Source organism: Coregonus clupeaformis, chromosome 17 (assembly GCF_020615455.1).
Source record: "Coregonus clupeaformis isolate EN_2021a chromosome 17, ASM2061545v1, whole genome shotgun sequence".
Classification (NCBI taxonomy): Eukaryota; Metazoa; Chordata; class Actinopteri; order Salmoniformes; family Salmonidae; genus Coregonus; species Coregonus clupeaformis.
The window spans coordinates 35,522,933-35,549,072 of record NC_059208.1 but is presented as its reverse complement, the minus strand read 5'-3'; the positions used below and the strand labels follow the sequence as shown (position 1 = coordinate 35,549,072).

The window sequence follows — 26,140 nt, the reverse complement described above, 5'->3', positions numbered from 1 at the left end:
GGGACCCTGGGCATCTTTCTTTTGGTGTTTTTCAGAGTCAGTAGAAAGGCCTCTTTAGTGTCCTAAGTTTTCATAACGGTGACCTTAATTGCCTACCGTCTGTAAGCTGTTAGTGTCTTAACGACCGTTCCACAGGTGCATGTTCATGAATTGTTTATGGTTCATTGAGCAAGCATGGGAAAGTGAAGTTATTTGGATTTTTACTAATTATCTTTGAAAGACAGGGTCCTGAAAAAGTTGACTTCTTATCCAACCTCCATTGACCCCACCATATACATTCCTCATACATGTAACCATTCACATCTGGTGTAGCAAGTATTTCAAACTACAACCCAACAGGAGCAAGAAAATACAATCCCTTTGGCTAGAAACTCGTTGCAGGTTTTGAAATTCACTTTTTTTTGTAACTTTTAAGGTGTTTTCAGTACAAATCATGACATCTGTGATCTCCAGGTCGGAAAGTCTGAGCTCTAGAAAGATGCCAGAATTTTATACTTGGAATTTTAAGTTGGATGACCGTTCAAAACTATTTTTCCCGTCCGAGCTCGTTTTTTCCCCCCCAAGTTCCCAGTTGTCTTGAACGCACTGAAGTCGGAGATTTCCGAGTACAGAGTTCCCAGTTGTTTTGAATGCAGCATCTATCCTACCCTGTGTCACAGAAGCATTTTTTTTAGGACCTTGTCTTTTTAACAACATATCATAGAAACGCGCTGTTTTTACAAATGTGGACACTGGTTTGGTGCTGGAGATGATTGAGTTTGAATACTGATTGCACTTTAAGTTTAACAATTTGACACCAAAATAAGACTTTAGTCTGACAAAATGTATATCACTTTATTTATTCCTAACATTACTGTAAATTATTATACAATTTTCAGGAAAAAGTAGATATTTGGAGATAATACTTATGCCAAACTATCTTTCACTTACTGTGAAATTACAACTGAATACATTTTTTATAATTACAATTATGAAACTCGGGTACATTTTCAATTTACAACTATTAATAGACAAATGCTGGCTAACACAACAATATACACTTTAATTGTTATTCAGACAACGTTGCAATCAAGACTAGTATTATCATGTTTTTTTTAGGAAAGATTACCAAAATAGGTGAAATATATATTCTACAGTTAAAAAATTCCATCCACTTATTGCTTTATTTAGGTAAGCTTTAAATAGTTAGTCTTATGAAATGTCATTTTAATTTTCCACCTCTTCATTTGACATTACACCCATAACATGATATGTAGCCTTATTTCCTGCCTGAAATAAATCTAATTTAATTCTAGCCTGACCTAAATCCCATAATTATCCTGATCCCAACTGCTCCCCATCACTCTCTACCTCTTCCCATGACTATAAACAACCCATACCTGCCATCTGTCTTCCTATCTTACATATCCTGCCCTCCCATTCTCCGTGTCTGGCTGCTCTTCCCTCTCCCTTAGCAGGTGGCGGATGGAAGAGTTCTGTGTGGAGAGGGTGCTGGAGAGGAGGGGCATCAGGGTCCTGAAGCCTTCTCTCAGCTCCTCCACATTCTGCTGCAGACTGTTTATGTGTGTTTCCAGGTCCCCTCGGAATCCACTCACCTCTGACAGCACGTCATACATCAGATTCTGCATCTACATGGGAAAGAGGTGCAGAGTGGTACGAGAATGAGAGGGGGCAATGAGAACATTTAGAAGATAGTTGATTGCTACCTTCTCTAGAATATTGGTCATATTTGGTTGTTGCAACAGTAGTGGGTGAACCTATGGGGTGACTGCCCGTCTCACCTTGCAGAGATCCACAAGCGTGTTGGCCTGATCAGCCAACTTCCTCCTCTCCATCTTCACATCACGCAGCCTGGGGAGAACACACAGAGGAAGAAGATATCTAACATTCAGAAATAAGCACAGGACAGGTACAACAAATTGAAAATATAATTCATGATGACCAGAGAATTACCATTTCTATATTACAGTTGGCGTTTCACAAGTTCTAGAGTTGTAACACACCTGGGCATGTGATGTAATGTGTGATATCTCAGAGGGGAATATCTAAGCTGATTGGTGGGTTACTTGGGGAAGTGTGTTCTGATTGGTGCCTTACTGGTGGATGGCGAGTAGCAGCTTCCTCTGGTGCATGCGTACTCTACAGTGGTCTCTCTCCCTGGCAAGCTTGGTGTGTTTGTAGATCATCCAAGTCTCTCTTAGTACATTTGCTGCAGCAATTTTTATCTGGAAGAGAACAATTGTTTCCTCGTCCAACACTCAATTTTCTATGGCTGTGTCCTAAATGGCACCATATTCCCTACGTAGTGTATTACTTTGGATCGGTGTACTATTATATAGGGAATAGGGTGCCATGATTCATACAACTCTACAGGCCACCATTGAATGTATCTCACATCACATGTTAAGTCAAGGTTCCAAAGACCACTATTGAATACATTCACATGTTAAATCAGGTGAGTTTTACCCCTTTTGTAAAATGGGAGTCCATCATGAAGTTGTGGACGTGTTTCTCTGCCCTAGTCAGCTCCAGTTTCCTGGCAACCACGGCAACCACCAGCACTGTGCAACCAGCCCCCTGTGTATGTGTTTGTGTGCATGTGTGAAAGAGAGAAATAAACAGGTTGGAATAATACTGTGAAATTATGAAAATTATGATACTGCTCTCACTGGAGTAACGCAGTTTCTCTGGACCACTGCAAGGTCTATGCGGCTGCATGCCTATCGAATCGATGATAGGCTTTCTGTGGTGCCAGGGCATGTATAGCATTGCTTTAGCTAATTGATAAATGTTTATTGGTAGGCCTATTTGGTTGTAATTTTCTCATGTTAAGCCTAACATTTCACGAAGCTATATACGGTGTCACAATGCTGCCATTTTTAGACTGCTGGCTGATGACAATAATGTAATTACTTGTTCAGTAATTCAAGTTGGAAATACAATACATTTTCGATGCCACAGTATACTAATCAGCTACCAATTAATTTTTTAAAATATATACCTACTGTCCTGTATAGGGTACCTGAACCTGCATGACATAAGCCGTCCTTGCGCTTTCTCCGAGCTTGGATAGAAAGTTGTTGTGCGGAAAACCAGTCTTCATGCCAAATAATAGTCAGTCCACCTTCAAAACATTAGTTTACAAGGGATTGTTTAATTCTGCATTGTAATATTTATAGCTATATACTGTATTTTGCTGCTATTTAGCTTCTATTTATACACTTTTTATAAAAAATGATACATCAAATAGCCTAACAATGAGGAAAGAATTGCGCTGCACACAATTTAAACTTAGTCTTGAATGATGCACACCAAGATATACCAGAGATAAGGGACTGTTGATATTGCAACCACAAAACTCAAACGCCGGTTCACCAGTATAAACGAAATCGCAAAACGCTTATTTTGTTCAAGCCCTCAAAAACTGTTGTCTGCTAAAGATGATAATCTGTTTGCATCTGCCAATTTATTGGCTGTCCAGTATCCAGACGATCTGTCCCCAGAGCTTCCTATACAGTTAATCTCTTTCCATAACGTGTTGAGGCCGACAATTAAGGAGAATCAGAGGCTCAATTAAAGATTTTGCAGAACTGCTGTATTTGAAGCACCACTTGCTTTCTGCCCAGTTTCCCTGATGTTGTTACGGCAATCATGCTGTTTTTACCATCCCTGTAAATGTCACTTCTAAACTAAAATGCTTAAAGATTTGCCTAAGAAGCATTAGGCTCTCGGTCTGATATGCGCCTTTGAATCCGAGTTTGACAGTAATGGAGGGTTACTGTCAAAATGAATTATTAAATTTTAAAAATAGACCGATGACAGGAAACATTAAATATCCCTTTGAGCATGGTGAAGTTATTAATTACACTTTGGATGGTGTATCAATACACTCAGTCACTACACAAATACAGGTGTCCTTCCTAACTCAATTGCCGGAGAGGAAGGAAACCGCTTAGAGGCCAATGGTGACTTTAAAACAGTTACAGAGTTTAATGGCTGTGATAGGAGAACACTGAGGATGGATCAACAACATTGTAGTTACTCCACAATACTAACCTAAATGACAGAGTTAAAAGAAGAACAACTATTCCAAAACATGCATCCTGTTCGCAATAAGGCACTAAAGTAAAACTGCAAAAAATGTGGCAAAGAAATTAACTTCATGTCCTGAATACAAAGCGTTATGTTTGGGGCAAATCCAACACAACACATCACTGAGTACCACTCTTCATATTTTCAAGCATGGTGGTGGCTGCATCATGTTATGGGTGTGCCTGTCATCGGCAAGGACTAGGGAGTTTTTTTAGGATAAAAACCCCCCGGAAAAAACAGCAAAATCCTATTGGAAAACCTGGTTCAGTCTGCTTTCCAACAGACACACCAAATATACACTGGAATTGCTTACCAATACGACATTGAATGTTCCTGAGTGGCCTAGTTACAGGTTTCACTTAAATCGGCTTGAAAATCTATGGCAAGACTTGAAAATGGCATCTAGCAATGATCAACAACCAACATGACCAGTGGCGACCCGTCATTCAGGGCAGGTGGGGCAGAGCCTAGCTCAGTGCTTTCTGTGGTGGAGGGGCAGTCAGTGGACAATACAGAGCGTAGGCGTTGGTAATCTTCTTTAGTTGCGCCGTGATTGGCTCAGTGTTCTGTCACACATGGGGACACTACGTCACTGCAGAATCTACAGGGAGAGGTAGGCAGTTCAAGCCCCCTTTGGTGCTACCATAGATTTACATTAGAAATGCCCATCCAAGAAGGCTCAAGGTCATTGGCCACAGATAAAATGATGTAAAATCACGTTATGTCTACCGTACCTTTGGACATGTCAACATCATGCTTTCAAAATCTTAGCTAGCAAGCTAGACAAGCAGTCATCATCATGAATCATGTCGACAATCTACTGGCAAATCCTTTTCAATCTTTGTCATATGAAGAGAAATGATAGATAAAACGTATCGGTGCTCATCGGCCATTGGACATAAACATGAGTGGTTTGGAAGGAATCAGCGTTGCAAAGCAATCAATATTTTGCTTCCCCTGCCTGCTATTCGGTGGAGAAGGTGTGTGGTTCAAGTCTGGGTTTAAGGATTTAAAACATCTGTCTGAAAGGGTCTCTTTTTCAAGCTTAAAAGGATAAACATTCACACGCAACACCATGGGCCAGAAAAAGTTGAATACATTAGCCATGCTGTCAATCCAGCATGACTTCTGCCGCATTTAAAACAACTGGAAACTCGTAACTAGGAAATCTCAGACTTCAGTGAGATAACTGGGAACTCGAAAAAGAACGAGTCTGACTGGGAAAATACGTTTTGAACGGTCATCCAACTCAGAATTCCAAGTCTAGAACTCGGGCCTCTTTCTAGTGCTCCGACCTGAAGATCACTGAAGTCATGATTCGACCTTGTTTTTTTCAGAGTTCCCAGTTGTATTGAAAGCACCATAAATCCAGAGAATGACAGACTTTGATGACAAAGTTTGATGACAGAATTTGCCCACAAGAAGGACCGCGGTGCCACCTTCCTGTTCAAGTGAGCACAGACCAACAATGGTGAGTCCAAAAATGTCTCGCTAAATGATGTAATATGCCAGGGAGATATGTATACTGTAGCTAAGAAAGTAATACTAAGTGTATGTTGTGTAGTATGCTGTTAGTAGCCCATGTGCCTCACCCTAATAATTTGGTCCCTTTCCCCCTCAGAACTTAGCCTACTGTTCTGACTTGGTGGTGCACATGTAGCCTATAGCATGTTTTAGAGAAATGTCATCATCGAATATTGTAAGAGCTTTCTTTGTCTGCTTATATGCCCCCTTTATTTATCCTATGGTTCTGACTTGGTGTACAGGGAGAATACTGTAAGAACGGCCCATGTTCTGAATTATGTCGCTGTACATTTCAAAAGTGCTAAACAAATAGTTATATTAACTACGTCCGTCCTAGCTCGCTCTCATTAATGTCTTAATCGAAATTACGGATTGCCTCTTATCCGTTCATCGTTTCCTTATGCCATAGTTTGTACATCTCAATTGTTATAGGCCTATTGCCTATATACTGTAGGTCTATCTCATTAGTATCTTATTCGTGATTTTAGGCAATGTTGGAATGATTTCATTGTTTTGCTTACTTTGTGTATTATAATTACCTTATGTGCTTTTCTTGATGAGGAGGAGATACTATATAATATTGTTGGGTCTGTAACCATGTTTCCCATTCAAATATTTGTTTTCAACAAACATTTCAGTAATAGACCCATGTAATTCCAGTTGATATTGCAAGGGTTGTTTTGTTTGCGCAATGCGCTGTCTGTGTGTCGGTATATTGTATATAATAATAATAATAAATAATATGCCATTTAGCAGACGCTTTTATCCAAAGCGACTTACAGTCATGCGTGCATACATTTTTTTTTGTGTATGGGTGGTCCCGGGGATCGAACCCACTACCTTGGCGTTATAAGCGCCTTGCTCTACCAGCTGAGCTACAGAGGACCACGTATATAAATGTGGATCCTCATGATTGTATTTTCCTTCCTTATCGACATACACAAATCCACAAGGAGTCAGTAGTAACCACATATCAGCTATGATATCAGCTATGATTTTTAAAAAGGCAGTAAATGAACTGTTTCGCTGCCGGACAAGGCTCCGCTGATAGCCAGGTGTAGCGGTGGTATGGATTCACTCCATGGTGCTGAAAGGAAAGCTCTGCTATTGGGACAACTTTATGTAGGCCCTAACAGTTTGTGGGCACTGTTTGTCCCCGGTATAGTGCAATTAATGTATTGTTTAGTGTTGTGTTGTGTAGTGGCTTTGCTGACATGCATCTCCCATTTTTCTGGGGGAGCTTGCCCCACCAAGATTTACATGCTAAAATCGCCACTGAACTTGACAGATAATAATGTGCAAATGTACAATCCAGGTGTGCAAAGCTCTTAGAGACTTACCCAGAAAGACTCAGAGCTGTAATCACTGCCAAAGGTGATTCTATCATGTATTGACTCAGGGGTGTGAATATTTATGTAAATGAGATTTCTGAATTTCATTTTCAATACATTTGGTAGCATTTCTAAATTATGAGGTATTGTGTGTAGATGGGTGAGATTTAAACAAATATTGAATCAATTTTGAATTCAGGCTGTAACACTGTCACGCCCTGGCTCTGGGGACACTGTTATGTTGAGCCAGGGTGTGTATTCTATGTTTGTATTTCTATGTTGGCCTGAGTGACTCCCAATCAGAGGCAACGAGTGTCAGCTGGTTGTCTCTGATTGGGAGCCATATTTAACTGTCTGTCTTTCACTTTGTGTTTGTGGTTTCTTGTTCCGTGTTGGTTGGTGTATGTAACCAGGGACGTCACGGTTTCGTTTTGTTGTTTTGATCGTGTGATCATTTATTAAATAAAGAAGATGTTTGCCTTCAACGCTGCGCCTTGGTCCTCCTCCTTAGACGAGCGTGACAAACACAACAAAATGTGGAATAAGTCAATGGGTATGAATACTTTCTGAAGGCACTGTACAATGATGCCCACCCCCTTTTCTTAAATTTTCTATAGAGGCGTCATCTAATTATTCCCACGCACCTGCAACAAGTCGACTCAGCTGTGCGAGAGCCTTTCCTACTTTGCAGAAACTGCTTACCATGATGCCAGTGAGTAGACAGATGCTGCGGCCACAGTAGGTGTTGGGAACAACATCCCCGTAACCAATGGACAAGAAGGTGACCGAGACCATCCACAGGGCCTCCATGTAGTTACTGCTCAGGTCCTTATAGTTGTGGTGTCTATAGGACAGGGGAAGGATGATGGTTCAGCTTTACTCTGTCTTGTCCACTCATCATATTAACATTTAACAAATAAACTCGTTTCAGTCTAGGAGTATGATATTTGACTGTATTTGTTATATGACTGACAACTTATGATGGGCCCATCTGATGTCAGTCACAGCACAGGTTGGTCCAAGTCATATAGTCACCAAGGCCGGGATTCATTGAAAGTCGCATTGCAACACGGCGCACTGCACTACCGACAATGCATCTTTTAAAGGCCATTTCCCCCACGTTTGCAGAGATTGCATTCACGGTAAACGCTGCGGATGTCGGCTGAAGTATAAATTACCTTTAAAAGGTGCATTGTCTGTAGTGTAGTGTGCACCTTTGAATCAGTGTTAATTTTTGCACTCTTTTTTAGATTTAGTCTAGTCTAATTTTGACTAAAATATCATTAAGTCACATTTTTGTCATTTGAATAATGATTTAGTCTAGTTATTATAAAAAAACAGTGGGCCATTTTAGTCAACTAAATGCCCTTTCCTTTTAGTCACATTTTAGTCATTAACCTATAGTAAACATAAATCACTGAATTCCATGTGCACAAACATACATAGCTTTGTCCTACTACATTTTCTTCTGTATAACAACCTATTCTTCCCAACAGCAGAAATATGACAAACATATACAGTTGAAGTCGGAAGTTTACATACATTTAGGTTGGAGTCATTAAAACTCGTTTTTCAACCACTCCACACATTTCTTGTTAACAAACTATAGTTTTGGCAAGTATACTTTGCATGACACAAGTAATTTTTCCAACAATTGTTTACAGACAGATTATTTCACTTATAATTCACTGTATCACAATTCCAGTGGGTCAGAAGTTTACATACACTACGTTGACTGTGCCTTTAAACAGCTTGTAAAATTCCAAAAAATTATGTGATGGCTTTAGAAGCTTCTGATAGGCTAATTGACATAATTTGAGTCAATTAGAGGTGTACCTGTGGATGTATTTCAAGGCCTACCTTCAAACTCAGTGCCTCTTTGCTTGACATCATGGGAAAATGAAAAGAAAACAGTCAAGACCTCAGAAAAAAGAATGTAGACCTCCACAAGTCTGGTTCATCCTTGGGAGCAATTTCCAAATGCCTGAAGGTACCATGTTCATCTGTACAAACAATAGTACGCAAGTATAAACACCATGGGACCACGCAGACGTCATACCGCTCAGGAAGGAGACGCGTTTTGTCTCCTAGAGTTGAACGTACTTTGGTGCGAAAAGTGCAAATCAATCCCAGAACAACAGCAAAGGACCTTGTGAAGATGCTGGAGGAAACAGGTACAAAAGTATCTATATCTACAGTAAAACGAGTCCTATATCGACATAACCTGAAAGGCCACTCATCAAGGAAGAAGCCACTGCTCCAAAACCGCCATAAAAAAGACAGACTACGGTTTGCAACTGCACATGGGGACAAAGATCGTACTTTTTGGAGAAATGTCCTCTGGTCTGATGAAACAAAAATATAACTGTTTGGCCATAATGACCATCGTTATGTTTGGAGGAAAAAGGGGGTTGCTTGCAAGCCGAAGAACACCATCCCAACCGTGAAGCACGGGGGTGGCAGCATCATGCTGTGGGGGTGCTTTTCTGCAGGAGGGACTGGTGCACTTCACAAAATAGATTGCATCATGAGGAAGGAAAATGATGTGGATATATTGAAGTAACATCTCAAGACATCAGTCAGGAAGTTAAAGCTTGGTCGCAAATAGGTCTTCCAAATGGACAATGACCCCAAGCATATTTCCAAAGTTGTGGCAAAATGGCTAAAGGACATCAAAGACAAGGTATTGGAGTGGCCATCACAAAGCCCTGACCTCAATCCTATAGAACATTTGTGGGCAGAACTGAAAAAGCGTGTGCGAGCAAGGAGACCTACAATCCTGACTCAATTACACCAGCTCTGTCAGGAGGAATGGGCCAAAATTCACCCAACTTATTGTGGGAAGCTTGTGGAAGGCTACCTGAAACGTTTGACCCAAGTTTAACAATTTAAAGGCAATGCTACCAAATACTAATTGAGTGTATGTAAACTTCTGACCCACTGGGAATGTGATGAAAGAATTAAAAGCTGAAATAAATAATTCTCTCTACTATTATTCTGACATTTCACATTCTTAAAATAAAGTGGTGATCCTAACTGATCTAAGACAGGGAAGTTTTACTAGGATTAAATGTCAGGAATTGTGAAAAACTGAGTTTAAATGTATTTGGCTAAGGTGTATGTAAACTTCCGACTTCAACTGTATAAGAATAATATTATATTTGCCTATATAAGAATTATCTGGCCATGTAAATTCCTAATTCAGCCTACATAGATATTGCACATTACATACAAAACAAACAGACACACACAAGCAGAGAGAGAGAGAGAAACAGAGAGAAACATTGAGAAAGAGAGAGAAACAGAGAGAAAGAGAGAGAGAATCACCAGAAGGTGTCGCAAAGTATTGGCAAAGTAGTATGGGTTGCACCTCCATCACTCGGTCGCGTCATTGCCATTGTTATCAACGTTCCACATGGATGTCCAAAAGTAGAACGGGAGCTAATGACTGTTTCGCCCAGAAGAACGGGAAGCATAGAAATAGCGCACATAGAACAGATATACCGCTTCTTAGACATGATTTCAATGAGAATGTCAGATCTATAACTAACATTTCTATGTGCATTTGGTCAGGTTGCCCAAAAAGTTACATATTGCAGCTTTAACTCAAAATAAAGTTATTTACCAATTCAGATACAGCATAGTGGCAAGATAAATGTTGTCAATAAATTGTTTGCTATCCCTTTTCCTTTCTTTCTTTGTATATAGGCTACTGATAATGTTACCAGAGCCACGTTCAGTTGAAAAACGTTCTAGAACGTTGCAGATAGAAATTACATAAATAGAGCCGACATAGAGTATGTCTTTCTATTGTGCCAATGCACGATAGAAAGAAAAAAACGTAGCGCCGGTATTATGAGTCATCTTTTCAACGGTAGAATCAAACTTTTGTGTATGCGTGCATACACAAAAATGTATGCACGCATGACTGTAAGTCGCTTTGGATAAAAGCGTCTGCTAAATGGCATATTATTATTATATTATAAACTGTTTTCTCTGAGGAAAAGAGGTAGACTTGGCTACAGAATCTGTATATGAAATGCAGTGGGAAAAGTGGTAGGGTTGAGAGAGACTACAAATTCAAAGACAGACTACTTTCTATAGCCTACTAAAGGGAGAGAAAAACATAGCTAGACTGTTATTTTACTATTAAACTCAATGCAGCTATTGTTTTTGATTTCGTAAAGCTAATTAGAAGGCTGGTGGTGAAGCAAGAGACTCGCAAGTGCAATGTGTAGGCAGGCTATAATCGGAGGCCGAGCCGGAGCGGAGCCTGTGCCTGTCTGTCCACACTGATTGCTTGCTTCCCTGCAGCTCACCAACTGATGTAGCCTGTGTTTGATGGACGAGTCCTTCCCACTGCTGAACAGAACTGCACTGCGCATCTGTCCTGCTAATATTAATTGAGCTTATCACTGAAAAGTTCTCAATCTCTCCAAAAACTCTTGCCCAGTCCACTTAGTAGTCCGATTTTAGTCACAGAGATGATTTTGTCTTGTCTTGTTTTAGTCAACTGAAATTAAAAATCATTTTCGTTTAGTTATATTTTTTTCTGGGTCTATTTATTGTCATCAATTGCCACTGAAAAATAGGTGTTTGACGAATATTGTAGTCACTATTTTAGTTGACGAAATTAACACTGCTTTGAATGAATCCTGGCAAAAGTATAATGCCTATTTCCCTCCTTCCTCTCTCTACTCCCTTTCCCTTCTTAGCCCTTTCCCTCCTGTAGCTCAGTTGGTAGAGCATGGCGCTTGCAACGCCAGGGTTGTGGGTTCGATTCCCACGGGGGGCCAGTATGGAAAAAGTATGCACTCACTAACTGTAAGTCGCTCTGGATAAGAGCGTCTGCTAAATGACTAAAATGTAATGTAAATTGTAGTCACTCACCTCTCACAGACATGTAGGCCCCATGCAGCGACTAGCCACAGAGAGACGCTGAAGATCATCAACATAGTGCCAGGGTAGATTGTCATCAGGGTTTTGACCACAAAACGGCTGTTGAAGTGGATCTGGATACAAGTAATAATAATATTAATATCCACAGTGGTAGGGTTAGGGGAAAAGAATAAAGGAAAATATATACAGTACCAGTCAAAAGTTTGGACACACCTACTCATTCCAGGGTTTTTCTTTATTTGTACTATTTTGTACATTGTAGAATAACAGTGAAGACATCAAAACTATGAAATAACACATATGGAATCAAGTAGTAAGCCAAAAAGTCTTAAACAAATCAAAATATATTTTATATTTGAGATTCTTCAAAGTAGCCACCCTTTGCCTTGATGACAGCTTTGCACACTCTTGGCATTCTCTCAACCAGCTTCATGAGGTAGTCACCTGGAATGCATTTCAATTAACAGGTGTGCCTTGTTGAAAATTAATTTGTGGAATTTCTTTCCTTCTTAATGTGTTTGAGCCAATCAGTTGTGTTGTGACAAGGTATACAGAAGATAGCCCTATTTGGTAAAAGACCAAGTCCATATTAATGCAAGAACAGCTCAAATAAGCAAAGAGAAACGACAGTCCATCATTAAGACATGAAGGTCAGTCAATCTGGAACATTTCAAGAACTTTGAAAGTTTCTTCAAGTGCAGTCGCAAAAACCATCAAGCGCTATGATGAAAATGGCTCTCACGAGGACCGCCACAGGAAAGGAAGACCCAGAGTTACCTTTGCTGCAGAGGTAGAGTTCATTAGAGTTACTAGCCTCAGAAATTGCAGGCCAAATAAATGCTTCACAGAGTTTAAGTAACAGACACATCTCAACATCAACTGTTCAGAGGAGACTGTGTGAATCAGGCCTTCATGGTCGAATTGCTGCAAAGAAACCATTACTAAAGGACACCAATAATAAGAAGAGACCTGCTTGGGCCAAGAAACATGAGCAATGGACATTAGACCGGTGGAAATTTGTCCTTTGGTCTGGAGTCCAAATTTGAGATTTTTGGTTCAAACCACCGTGTCTTTGTGAGACGCGGTGTGGGAGAACGGATGATCTCTGCATGTGTGGTTCCCACAGTAAAGCATGGAGGAGGAGGTGTTATGGTGTGGGGGTGCTTTGCTGGTGACACTGTCTGTGATTTATTTAGAATGTAAGGCACACTTAACCAGCATGGCTACCACAGCATTCTGCAGCGATACGCCATCCCATCTGCTTTGGGCTTAGTGGGACTATCATTTGTTTTTCAACAGGATAATGACCCAACACACCTCCAGGCTGTGTAAGGGCTATTTGACCAAGAAGGAGAGTGATGGAGTGCTGCATCAGATGACCTGGCCTCCACAATCCCCCGACCTCAACCCAATTGAGATGGTTTGGGATGAATCGGACGGCAGAGTGAAGGAAAAGCAGCCAACAAGTGCTCAGCATATGTGGGAACTCCTTCAAGACTGTTGGAAAAGTATTCCAGGTGAAGCTAGTTGAGAGAATGCCAAGAGTGTGCAAAGCTGTCATCAAGGCAAAGGGTGGCTATTTTGAAGAATCTCAAATATAAAATATATTTTGATTTGTTTAACAATTTTTTATTTACTACATGATTCCATATATGTTAATTCATAGTTTTGATGTCTTCACTATTATTCTACAATGTAAAAATAAGAAAATCCCTTGAATGAGTAGGTGTGTCCAAACTTTTGACTGGTAGTGTGTATATACAGTGGGGAGAACAAGTATTTGATACACTGCCGATTTTGCAGGTTTTCCTACTTACAAAGCATGTAGAGGTCTGTAATTTTTATCATAGGTACACTTCAACTGTGAGAGACGGAATCTAAAACAAAAATCCAGAAAATCACATTGTATGATTTTTAAGTAATTAATTTGCATTTTATTGCATGACATAAGTATTTGATACATCAGAAAAGCAGAAATTAATATTTGGTACAGAAACCTTTATTTGCAATTACAGAGATCATACGTTTCCTGTAGGTCTTGACCAGGTTTGCACACACTGCAGCAGGGATTTTGGTCCACTCCTCCATACAGACCTTCTCCAGATCCTTCAGGTTTCGGGGCTGTCGCTGGGCAATATGGACTTTCAGCTCCCTCCAAAGATTTTCTATTGGGTTCAGGTCTGGAGACTGGCTAGGCCACTCCAGGACCTTGAGATGCTTCTTACGGAGCCACTCCTTAGTTGCCCTGGCTGTGTGTTTCGGGTCATTGTCATACTGGAAGACCCAGCCACGACCCATCTTCAATGCTCTTACTGAGGGAAGGAGGTTGTTGGCCAAGATCTCGCGATACATGGCCCCATCCATCCTCCCCTCAATACGGTGCAGTCGTCCTGTCCCCTTTGCAGAAAAGCATCCCCAAAAATAATGTTTCCACCTCCATGCTTCACGGTTGGGATGGTGTTCTTGGGGTTGTACTCATCCTTCTTCTTCCTCCAAACACGGCGAGTGGAGTTTAGACCAAAAAGCTATATTTTTGTCTCATCAGACCACATGACCTTCTCCCATTCCTCCTCTGGATCTTCCAGATGGTCATTGGCAAACTTCAGACGGGCCTGGACATGCGCTGGCTTGAGCAGGGGGACCTTGCGTGCGCTGCAGGATTTTAATCCATGACGGCGTAGTGTGTTACTAATGGTTTTCTTTGAGACTGTGGTCCCAGCTCTCTTCAGGTAATTGACCAGGTCCTGCCGTGTAGTTCTGAGATGATCCCTCACCTTCCTCATGATCATTGATGCCCCACGAGGTGAGATATTGCATGGAGTCCCAGACCGAGGGTGATTGACCGTCATCTTGATCTTCTTCCATTTTCTAATAATTGCGCCAACAGTTGGCGCCTTCTCACCAAGCTGCTTGCCTATTGTCCTGTAGCCCATCCCAGCCTTGTGCAGGTCTACAATTTTATCCCTGATGTCCTTACACAGCTCTCTGGTCTTGGCCATTGTGGAGAGGTTGGAGTCTGTTTGATTGAGTGTGTGGACAGGTGTCTTGTATACAGGTAACGAGTTCAAACAGGTGCAGTTAACAGGTAATGAGTGGAGAACAAGAGGGCTTCTTAAAGAAAAACTAACAGGTCTGTGAGAGCCGGAATTCTTACTGGTTGGTAGGTGATCAAATACTTATGTCATATAATAAAATGCAAATTAATTACTTAAAAATCATACAATGTGATTTTCTGGATTTTTGTTTTAGATTCCGTCTCTCACAGGTGAAGTGTACCTATGATAAAAATTACAGACCTCTACATGCTTTGTAAGTAGGAAAACCTGCAAAATCGGCAGTGTATCAAATACTTGTTCTCCCCACTGTATATATATATATATATATATATATATATACAGTGAGGAAAAAAAGTATTTAGTCAGCCACCAATTGTGCAAGTTCTCCCACTTAAAAAGATGAGAGAGGCCTGTAACTTTCATCATAGGTACACGTCAACTATGACAGACAAATTGAGATTTTTTTTTCCTGAAGATCACATTGTAGGATTTTTTATGAATTTATTTGCCAATTATGGTGGAAAATAAGTATTTGGTCACCTACAAACAAGCAATATTTCTGGCTCTCAAAGACCTGTAACTTCTTCTTTAAGAGGCTCCTCTGTCCTCCACTCGTTACCTGTATTAATGGCACCTGTTTGAACTTGTTATCAGTATAAAAGACACCTGTCCACAATCTCAAACAGTCACACTCCAAACTCCACTATGGCCAAGACCAAAGAGCTGTCAAAGGACACCAGAAACACAATTGTAGACCTGCACCAGGTTGGGAAGACTGAATCTGCAATAGGTAAGCAGCTTGGTTTGAAGAAATCAACTGTGGGAGCAATTATTAGGAAATGGAAGACATACAAGACCACTGATAATCTCCCTCGATCTGGGGCTCCACGCAAGATCTCACCCCGTGGGGTCAAAATGATCACAAGAACGGTGAGCAAAAATCCCAGAACCACACGGGGGGACCTAGTGAATGACCTGCAGAGAGCTGGGACCAAAGTAACAAAGCCTACCATCAGTAACACACTACGCCGCCAGGGACTCAAATCCTGCAGTGCCAGACGTGTCCCCCCTGCTTAAGCCAGTACATGTCCAGGCCCGTCTGAAGTTTGCTAGAGTGCATTTGGATGATCCAGAAGAGGATTGGGAGAATGTAATATGGTCAGATGAAACCAAAATAGAACTTTTTGGTAAAAACTCAACTCGTCGTGTTTGGAGGACAAAGAATGCTGAGTTGCATCCAAAGAACACCATACCTACTGTGAAGCTTGGGGGTGGAAACATCATGCTTTGGGGCTGTTTTTCTGCAAAGGGACCAGGACGACTGATCCGTGTAAAGGAAAGAATGAATGGGGCCATGTATCGTGAGATTTTGAGTGAAAACCTCCTTCCATCAGCAAGGGCATTGAAGATGAAATGTGGCTGGGTCTTTCAGCATGACAATGATCCCAAACTCACCGCCCGGGCAACGAAGGAGTGGCTTCGTAAGAAGCATTTCAAGGTCCTGGAGTGGCCTAGCCAGTCTCCAGATCTCAACCCCATAGAAAATCTTTGGAGGGAGTTGAAAGTCCGTGTTGCCCAGCGACAGCCCCAAAACATCACTGCATGGAGCAAGGAGATCTGCATGGAGGAATGGGCCAAAATACCAGCAACAGTGTGTGAAAACCTTGTGAAGACTTACAGAAAACGTTTGACCTGTGTCATTGCCAACAAAGGGTATATAACAAAGTATTGAGAAACTTTTGTTATTGACCAAATACTTATTTTCCACCATAATTTGCAAATAAATTCATAAAAAATCCTACAATGTGATTTTCTGGATTTTTTTCCCTCATTTTGTCTGTCATAGCTGACGTGTACCTATGATGAAAATTACAGGCCTCTCTCATCTTTTTAAGTGGGAGAACTTGCACAATTGGTGGCTGACTAAATACTTTTTTCCCCCACTGTATATAGTTGAAGTCGGAAGTTTACATACACTTAGGTTGGAGTCATTCAAACTCATTTTTCAACCACTCCACAAATTTCTTGTTAAGAAACTATAGTTTTGGCAAGTCAATCAGGACATCTACTTTGTGCACGACACAAGTAATTTTTCCAACAATTGTTTACAGACAGATTATTTCACTTATAATTAACTGTATCACAATCCAGTGGGTCAGAAGTTTACACACTAAGTTGACTGTGCCTTTAAACAGGTTGGAAAATTCCAGAAAATGATGTCATGGCTTTAGAAGCTTATGATAGGCTAATTGACATCATTTGAGTCAATTGGAGGTGTACCTGTGGATGTATTTCAAGGACTACCTTCAAACTCAGTACCTCTTTGATTGACATCATGGGAAAATCAAAAGAAATCAGCAAAGACCTCAGAAAAAACATTGTAGACCTCCACAAGTCTGGTTCCTCCTTGGGAGCAATTTCCAAATGCCTGAAGGTACCATGTTCATCTGTACAAACAATAGTACGCAAGTATAAACACCATGGGACCACGCAGCCGTCATACCGCTCAGGAAGGAGACGCGTTCTGTCTCCTAGAGATTAACATACTTTGGTGCGAAAAGTGCAAATCAATCCCAGAACGACAGCAGAGGACCTTGTGAAGATGGTGGAGGAAACAGGTACAAAAGTATCTATATCCACAGTAAAACGAGTCCTATATCGACATAACCTGAAAGGCCGCTCAGCAAGGAAGAAGCCATTGCTCCAAAACCGCCATAAAAAAGCCAGACTACTGTTTACAACTGCACATGGGGACAAAGATCGTACTTTTTGGAGAAATGTCCTCTGGTCTGATGAAACAAAAATATAACTGTTTGGCCATAATGACCATCGTTATGTTTGGAGGAAAAAGGAGGTTGCTTGCAAGCCGAAGAACACCATCCCAACCGTGAAGCACGGGGGTGGCAACATCATGCTGTGGGGGTGCTTTGCTGCAGGAGGGACTGGTGCACTTCACAAAATAGATGGCGTCATGAGGAAGGAAAATTATGTGGATATATTGAAGCAACATCTCAAGACATCAGTCAGGAAGTTAAAGCTTGGTCGCAAATGGGTCTTCCAAATGGACAATGATGCCAAGTATACTTCCAAAGTTGTGGCAAAATGGCTTAAGGACAACAAAGTCAAGGTATTGGAGTGGCCATCACAAAGCCCTGACCTCAATCTTATAGAACATTTGTGGGCAGAACTGAAAAAGCGTGTGCGAGCAAGGAGGCCTACAAACCTGACTCAGTTACACCAGCTCTGTCAGGAGGAATGGGCCAAAATTCACCCAACTTATTGTGGGAAGCTTGTGGAAGGCTACCCGAAACGTTTGACCCAAGTTAAACAATTTAAAGGCAACGCTACCAAATACTAATTGAGTGTATGTAAACTTCTGACCCACTGGGAATGTGATGAAAGAAATAAAAGCTGAAAGAAATAATTCTCTCTACTATTATTCTGACATTTCACATTCTTAAGATAAAGTGGTGATCCTAAATGACCTAAGACAGGGAATTTTTACAAGGATTAAATGTCAGGAATTGTTAAAAACTTAGTTTAAATGTATTTGGCTAAGGTGTATGTAAACTTCCAACTTCAACTGTATATATATATATATATATATATATATATATATATATATATATATATATATATATATTTGTGAAGGAAAATTGTATTTGTGGTTTTCTAATAAACAATTAGACTGGGTTCATGATCGTGCCTGGGAGGAATCCTCACTATCAGTATCTGCAATTTGGCAGTACACCCAGAACATTGTTTTGAGAACCGAAAGGAGTGCCTCAGTTTCAAGGTCTCAGCTTGTATAGAAGATGCCTTGTGAGGTATTGGTCGGTCACATGCATGAACCAAACGTTAATGATGAATTAATTATGCATAATGAATAAGCTAAATCATGCAAATATAACTTGTCTGTGTAAGTAGTATATAAGAGAGCTAACGTGACTGCCCTGGCGGAGCTCCTGACCGACATGTGTACTATGGTGCATTGAGTTGGTTGGAACCTCTCTAGCTAGCTGATAATAAAGAATGATTAATTTAATATTGACTTCAGATGTCCCTGGTGGTAATTTCCATGACAATATATACATATCCACAGTGAGAATGCAGAGAATGGTCCAATAACCACAATTCAACACAACATGAATCTGAGGTTTGCATGAATCTGAGGTTTGCAAAGCCAAATGGGAAGTTCAAGGTCATCAGTTTGATCAGTGTTAAAAAGCAATAACAAGGGAAGGAATTACAGAGGGAGGATTTGGTAGAAACTCAGGACAACACGGCAGAGAGTGGGAGACGGAGGAGGGGTGCGGGACAAAGCAGAATGTACTGTAGTGTCACTGTCATAATAGTGTCCCCGTATACACTCAAGTTGTAAAAAATATAAAAATACAATAATTACACAAGCGTTGTGGAGACACCGCACAATGATTGTGTAAATATTATTGATTTCAGTAGTAAGTACCTTCTCATTCAAGTCGAAACAATGCTATGCCAATACAGTGGGGGAAAAAAGTATTTAGTCAGCCACCAATTGTGCAAGTTCTCCCACTTAAAAAGATGAGAGAGGCCTGTAATTTTCATCATATGTACACGTCAACTATGACAGACAAAATGAGGAAAAAAAATCCAGAAAATCACATTGTAGGATTTTTAATGAATTTATTTGCAAATTATGGTGAAAAATAAGTATTTGGTCAATAACAAAAGTTTCTCAATACTTTGTTATATACCCTTTGTTGGCAATGACACATGTCAAACGTTTTCTGTAAGTCTTCACAAGGTTTTCACACACTGTTGCTGGTATTTTGGCCCATTCCTCCATGCAGATCTCCTTGCTCCATGCAGTGATGTTTTGGGGCTGTCGCTGGGCAACACGGACTTTCAAATCCCTCCAAAGATTTTCTATGGGGTTGAGATCTGGAGACTGGCTAAGCCACTCCAGGACCTTGAAATGCTTCTTACGAAGCCACTCCTTCGTTGCCCAGGCGGTGTGTTTGGGATCATTGTCATGCTGAAAGACCCAGCCACGTTTCATCTTCAATCCCCTTGCTGATGGAAGGAGGTTTTCACTCAAAATCTCACGATACATGGCCCCATTCATTCTTTCCTTTACACGGATCAGTCGTCCTGGTCCCTTTGCAGAAAAACAGCCCCAAAGCATGATGTTTCCACCCCCAAGCTTCACAGTAGGTATGGTGTTCTTTGGATGCAACTCAGCATTCTTTGTCCTCCAAACACGACGATTTGAGTTTTTACCAAAAAGTTATATTTTGGTTTCATCTGACCATATGACATTCTCCCAATCCTCTTCTGGATCATCCAAATGCACTCTAGCAAACTTCAGACGGGCCTGGACATGTACTGGCTTAAGCAGGGGGACACGTCTGGCACTGCAGGATTTGAGTCTCTGGCGGCGTAGTGTGTTACTGATGGTAGGCTTTGTTACTTTGGTCCCAGCTCTCTGCAGGTCATTCACTAGGTCCCCCCGTGTGGTTCTGGGATTTTTGCTCACCGTTCTTGTGATCATTTTGACCCCACGGGGTGAGATCTTGCGTGGAGCCCCAGATCGAGGGAGATTATCAGTGGTCTTGTATGTCTTCCATTTCCTAATAATTGCTCCCACAGTTGATTACTTCAAACCAAGCTGCTTACCTATTGCAGATTCAGTCTTCCCAGCCTGGTGCAGGTCTACCATTTTGTTTCTGGTGTCCTTTGACAGCTCTTTGGTCTTGGCCATAGTGGAGTTTGGAGTGTGACTGTTTGAGGTTGTGGACAGGTGTCTTTTATACTGATAACAAGTTAAAACAGGTGCCATTAATACAGGTAACGAGTGGAGGACAGAGGAGCCTCTTAAAGAAGAAGTTACAGGTCTGTGAGAGCCAGAAATCTTGCTTGTTTGTAGGTGACCAAATACTTATTTTCCACCATAATTTGCAAATAAATTCATTAAAAATCCTACAATGTGATTTTCTGGAATTTCTGTCTGTCATAGTTAATGTGTACCTATGATGAAAATTACAGGCCTCTCTCATCTTTTTAAGTGGGAGAACTTGTACAATTGGTGGCTGACTAAATACTTTTTTCCCCCACTGTTTGTTTGACCCACAGTGACAAATGAGGGATATGGCTTGAAAACGTACCTCAATCCAAGGATGGAAGATGTAGCTGTACTTCTAAGTATCCCATATCGAGAAGATTGAAATACTACTAGTTTTTATTAAACTGCCTTTTTTGTCAGCATGCTCGGCTAGCCAATGCTAAAGCAGCCCATTGGATTCTATGAAAATGCAACACCTAGCGTTGGGGTGAGTAGCTGCTGGAAGTGTTGTGGAATCCAATGGGCTGCTTTACATTCGTTTCGATTTGAAGGAGAAGGTACTTACTACTGAACTTCAAGTCAAAACCATTCCGGCTATTGTACAACCTGAGTATGTACAGGTCCATTAAAGCAAGTAACTAAGATTTGAGGGAGAGGCTGCATCACTTGCATGGTGACCAATGTTGACCTTGTTGAGGGCGCCAATGCTGCGCGAGGCGGTGTCTGTGTAGAGTCGGCTGTGCAGCATCAAGGCACGACCCAGGAGGTAGAGTCGCAGGAACATGGGCAGAGCCAGCACGATCTCCAGCTCTGTCTCTGACAGCGTGGGGGACATGGCTTGCCATGACAATGGCAGACCCACTGGGAACGGGTGTACCGCCGCTACAAACAGCTCCAGGGCGATCAGGCTCACCCGCTCCATTGTCATGGCAATTTGCCAGTCCTCTGATCCATTATCATGGATGTAGAGCTAACAGTGATGGGAGTATGGGTACAAAGCCATGTCAGAGTTAGAGCATAGAGGAAGTACAGTGTCACTGAGAGTGTAGTCAAAGTGTAATAAATTATATAATGAGAGGTACCAGACAAGGTTGCCCTCTGTCACCATCTACTTTCCTCATTAGCAATAGAACCTCTACTATACTATAGTCTGGTATATAACAAAAACTATTGTAGAGTAGAATGACTTCAAATAATCTAAGCTGAGGGATCACATAGCTAGTTTAAGATAGTGAGAGTATGGGCAGTGTAGTAGGTAGTCAGAGAGGCGAAATTACCTGCACCTCACAGATGTGGTAGGCAATGATCAGACCCAGCAGGATAAGAGAGGACAGGCTGATAACACACTTCATAGCCATGGAATATATGGAGCTCTGTAGGGAACACACATGTAGTGGACACACGTATCTTAACATACAGTAACCTTCATTTAGGCAAATATGTCTTCTTATAACATACAGCCAGGATTAAATTCTAGGCACATTGTAGCGTGTTTGACATTTAAAGGTAATTTCCGATTGAGCCGATTTATACGATCTCCGCCAACGCAGGACCATTTCCTTTAAAAGGCGCATTGTCCACAGCGCTTTACAACGCGCCTCTGATTGAATCCTGGCCACAGTAACCTTAATTCAGCAACAAATACTGAAGGCCTTCAAATAATTGTCTGTACGTTTGAACTCCTTATTTCTCACTAATTACCCAAGCATTTCAAATACTTGATCTGTAAAAGAAAAGTAAAGCTGCACACTCTAAGAGCTCAGATGCAATAATTTAATAACCTAATAACCAACATTTCGACAGACAAGCGGTCTTCATCAGGGTTCCCGAGTGGCGCAGCGGTCTAAGGCACTGCATCTCAGTGCTTGAGGCGTCACTACAGACCCCCTGGTTCGATTCCAGGCTGTATCACAACCGGCCGTGATTGGGAGTCCCATAGGGCGGCGCACAATTGGCCCAGCGTCGTCCGGGTTTGGCCGGTGTAGGCCGTCATTGTAAATAAGAATTTGTTCTTAACTGACTTGCCTAGTTAAATAAAGATAAAATAATGACAAACACTGCGGGTCACTAGTTTATATACACACGCAGGTGTCTGTAATCATGGCCGGGTGTGGCCTAATAGCATTGGTTAATTCACAGATAAACAGAACATACAAAAAACATGGATAGCATACGATCATAGATACAACTTGGCTACATAGGCCCACAAACATTTACAATGAATAGCAAAATCACAATAATCACAAGAATGGCTTCAAATCAAAGTCTAAGTTGAGACCGAAGGGAGCAAGGGTCTTTAAATTAAAGATCCAGGCAGCCTCTCGTTTTAACAATAAGTTGTCGAGGTCACCCCCTCTCCTAGGGAGGGTGACATGTTCGATGCCGATATAACGTAGGGACGAAATCGAGTGGTTCGCTTCCAAAAAGTGGGCAGCGACTGGGTATGTCGAGTTTTTGCACCTAATGGTGCTACGATGTTCCAAGATTCGTACTTTTAATTCGCGCTTTGTTTTACCCACATAATGCTTACCACAAGGACAAGTTATAAGATAAATAACTGCCTTAGTGGAGCACGTAATAACACCTTTGATTGGGATCTGTTTCCCTGTTCGGGGGTGTTTAAAGGATCTACATTTGTAAGTGCCATTGCATTGAGCACAGCCGTTACACTTGTAGTTTCTATCCGGTAGAGGCGCAAATAGACGTTGTGCAGGGTTATTTTGGGGTGGTAAATCCGAGTTTACCAATTGATCTCTGAGATTTCTGCCCCACGAGAATACAACCAGGGGAGGGTCCGAAAACACATTACCAATACTGTCATCGGATCTTAGAATGTGCCAATGTTTGTGAACGATTCCCTTAATTTGTTCAGAGCACTTTGAATAGCGTGTAGTTAGAACGCAAGAATGCTTATTTTTGCGAGACTGTCCCTGAAAGAGGTCAAGTCTTGATTTGTTTTGAATTTTCTCAATGGCAGTATTAATCTGACCATTTTTGTACCCCCTCTCCTTGAATTCTCTTTGCGTCTCAGCCATATTTCTGTCGAAATCTGATAGTTTTTTACAAATTCTTTTGATTTGACAGAATTGGCTGTAGGGCAAACAGTTTTTCAAGGGAAGCGGGTGACAACTATCAGCCCTCAACAAACTGTTACGATCAGTAGGTTTCCTGTAAAGATCAGTGTATAGAACATTATCCTCACACAAAATCAGAAGATCAATGAAACTGATTTGACGTGTGTCACATTGCATAGTAAATCTCAGGTGCTCAGAACAAGAGTTAAGAAAAGCATAGAATGGCTGGAGCTGTTTTAAGTCACCCCTCCATATAACAAATATATATCATCAATGTACCGTTTCCAAATAATAATGTTATGCAAGAAAATATTTTTGAGAGGATTGAAAATTGACTGTTTCTCAATGTAACCCACATACAAATTAGCATAGTTACGAGCCATAGGGGATCCCATAGCAGTACCCTTCGTCTGAATAAAGAAATCATTTAGAAACATGAAGTAGTTGTGTGTAAGTACTATTTCAGCCAGTGTTATAATGCATGCACTGGAAGGTAGTTCATTTGGGTCACGTTGCAAAATAAAATGTGTGGAATATTCGTATATATAACGACTCAACATCAAAAGTAACTAACAAGGTATTATCAGGGAGAGGATCAAGAGATTCAATAATAGAGATCATACTGCTGGTGTCCTTTACAAAGGAGGGGAGCTGTTCTGCGAGAGGTCTAATAAAAACAGGGGCTGTTACTGCATCAATGCCGCTACAATAGGGCGCCCTGGAGGTTTTGTAAAATGATTGTGTAATTTCGGCAAAGTATAGAAAGTGGCAATTTTAGGGTGTTGAATAGCCAAAAAAATTGGGTTCTTTTTTGGTGATTTGACCAGAACTTAAATACCCATCTAGGACAGTAAAGATGGTGTTCTGAAATTGGGAAGTGGGGTCACTTCTGAGTTTCTTGTAAAAGGTGTTGTCAAGCAGTTTTCTGTGACACTCATGTATGTTCTGTTTATCTGTGAATTAACCAATGCTATTAGGCCACACCCGGCCATGATTACAGACACCTGCGTGTGTCCTTTGACACTATATAAACTAGTGACCCGCAGTGTTTGTCATTATACCCTGATGAAGACAGCTTGTTTGTCGAAACGTTGGTTATTAGGTTATTCAATTATTGCATCTGAGCTCCTAGAGTGTGCGGCTCTCCTTTTCTTTTTCAAGTGTTTTACTCCGTTAGCCAGCACCTCGCCTAAATAGGTGTGCGTTTCTTTCGCCTCTATAAATACTTGATCTGTGCCTGGTTGAACTTGCCTGGCTTAATAAATCTATAGAAAAGTCCCAAAACTGCAAACCCTGCCCATCTGGCACTCCAAGCAAACTCAAGCAAACGCTCAAAGTATATATAAAAATCACGCATTTGAACCCAGGTCTAGTTCCCAGTGCTGACCTTACTGTAGATGCTCCAGGAGAGCTCTGTCTCGGTGATCATGACCACCACTCCAAACATCCCCGCAGCGAGTGCACAGTCATTCAGCCTCTGCCTCCTCTCAAACAGTGCCCTTCGGCGGACCAGCCTACGACCGATGCTCTGGGTCTTCTTGTGAGGGCAGTTATGGACACCATCCTTGTGCTGCGCAACACTGGTCTCCTCACCTCCACCATAGGCAGCCTTGGCCTCAGACTTGGGGTGATTCTTGTCAGAGCTGGGTGTTTGGTTGGGAGCATGTGGCTGGTAGTCATCTTTGGTTGTAATGATGATCTCGGGTAGACTCTGGCGGTCCTGCATCTCCATTGATGTGGCCTCCAGCCTTTGACCTCCTTCACTGGGTGGCCCACTTTCTGTCTCCTTTAAGTCCATTTGAGACATGCGGAGTCCTTTGTAGGGAGACTGAGTGGATGTCATGTCCTGCTGGCGCCTCTGTGGGCTTGCCTTTTTGGTTTTACTCCCCCAAATCCGATCCTTGTGCCCTTCATTCTGTTTATTCCCTGCTGGCTTCTCGCCTCTCTTTTCCTTGTGCACCTCCTTCCCCGTAACTTTTTTCTCATTGTCTCCCCTTCGGGGTGAGGAGCGTGGTGAGGGTGAGACATATTGGCAGCCGTTGTAATATGAGAGGGTGGGTGATGACTGGGTTCCATCGAGCCACACTGAGTGATCTCCCCCTTTTTGACATGAGTAGTTCCTTCCGCACTGGTTGCCAAAAGCAGGAGGGGGAGGGACCACTTTTGATGGAAGGAGGGGATGTTGCTCCTCCTCATCCTGCATTGTTAAGTTCATAGAGGGTGAGGGCTCCATCTAGGGATTGTTACAGGTGTTGAGTTATTGTTTGAACGATTTTATGGGGTTTGGAAAGAGATAACAGTGAGAAAGTGCAGCCAGTTTATGGAGTGAAAACAGTGAAA

General features: G+C 41.5%; 1 protein-coding gene across 2 annotated transcripts; it reads right to left on the bottom strand.

The window, feature by feature from the left end:
* Nucleotides 1-616: 616 nt before the first annotated feature.
* Nucleotides 617-25,892, bottom strand: LOC121586315 (small conductance calcium-activated potassium channel protein 3). 2 transcript variants are annotated; one of them, XM_041902914.1, is made up of 9 exons: nucleotides 25,188-25,892; nucleotides 22,004-22,099; nucleotides 21,415-21,696; nucleotides 11,838-11,959; nucleotides 7,650-7,791; nucleotides 2,467-2,577; nucleotides 2,098-2,225; nucleotides 1,782-1,851; nucleotides 617-1,628 (listed from the first exon to the last, which is right to left on the bottom strand). In XM_041902914.1, exons 1-9 carry the CDS (start codon nucleotides 25,641-25,643, stop codon nucleotides 1,395-1,397), a joined length of 1,641 nt encoding a protein of 546 aa, XP_041758848.1. In that variant the 5' UTR covers nucleotides 25,644-25,892; the 3' UTR covers nucleotides 617-1,394. The 2 variants fall into 2 exon arrangements, with proteins under 2 accessions (XP_041758848.1, XP_041758849.1); XM_041902915.1 differs by lacking the exon at nucleotides 2,467-2,577.
* Nucleotides 25,893-26,140: the final 248 nt, after the last annotated feature.

Bases quoted from the DNA above. Each gene is read 5' to 3' on its own strand.
- LOC121586315 (XM_041902914.1), bottom strand. From the start codon at position 25,643: ATGACATCCACTCAGTCTCCCTACAAAGGACTCCGCATGTCTCAAATG. The intron at 2,226-2,466 runs GTAAAACTCACC...GTTCTCTTCCAG, and splicing joins ACTCCCATTTTACAAAAGGG to ATAAAAATTGCTGCAGCAAA. The intron at 1,629-1,781 runs GTGAGACGGGCA...TTTCCCATGTAG, and splicing joins CGCTTGTGGATCTCTGCAAG to ATGCAGAATCTGATGTATGA.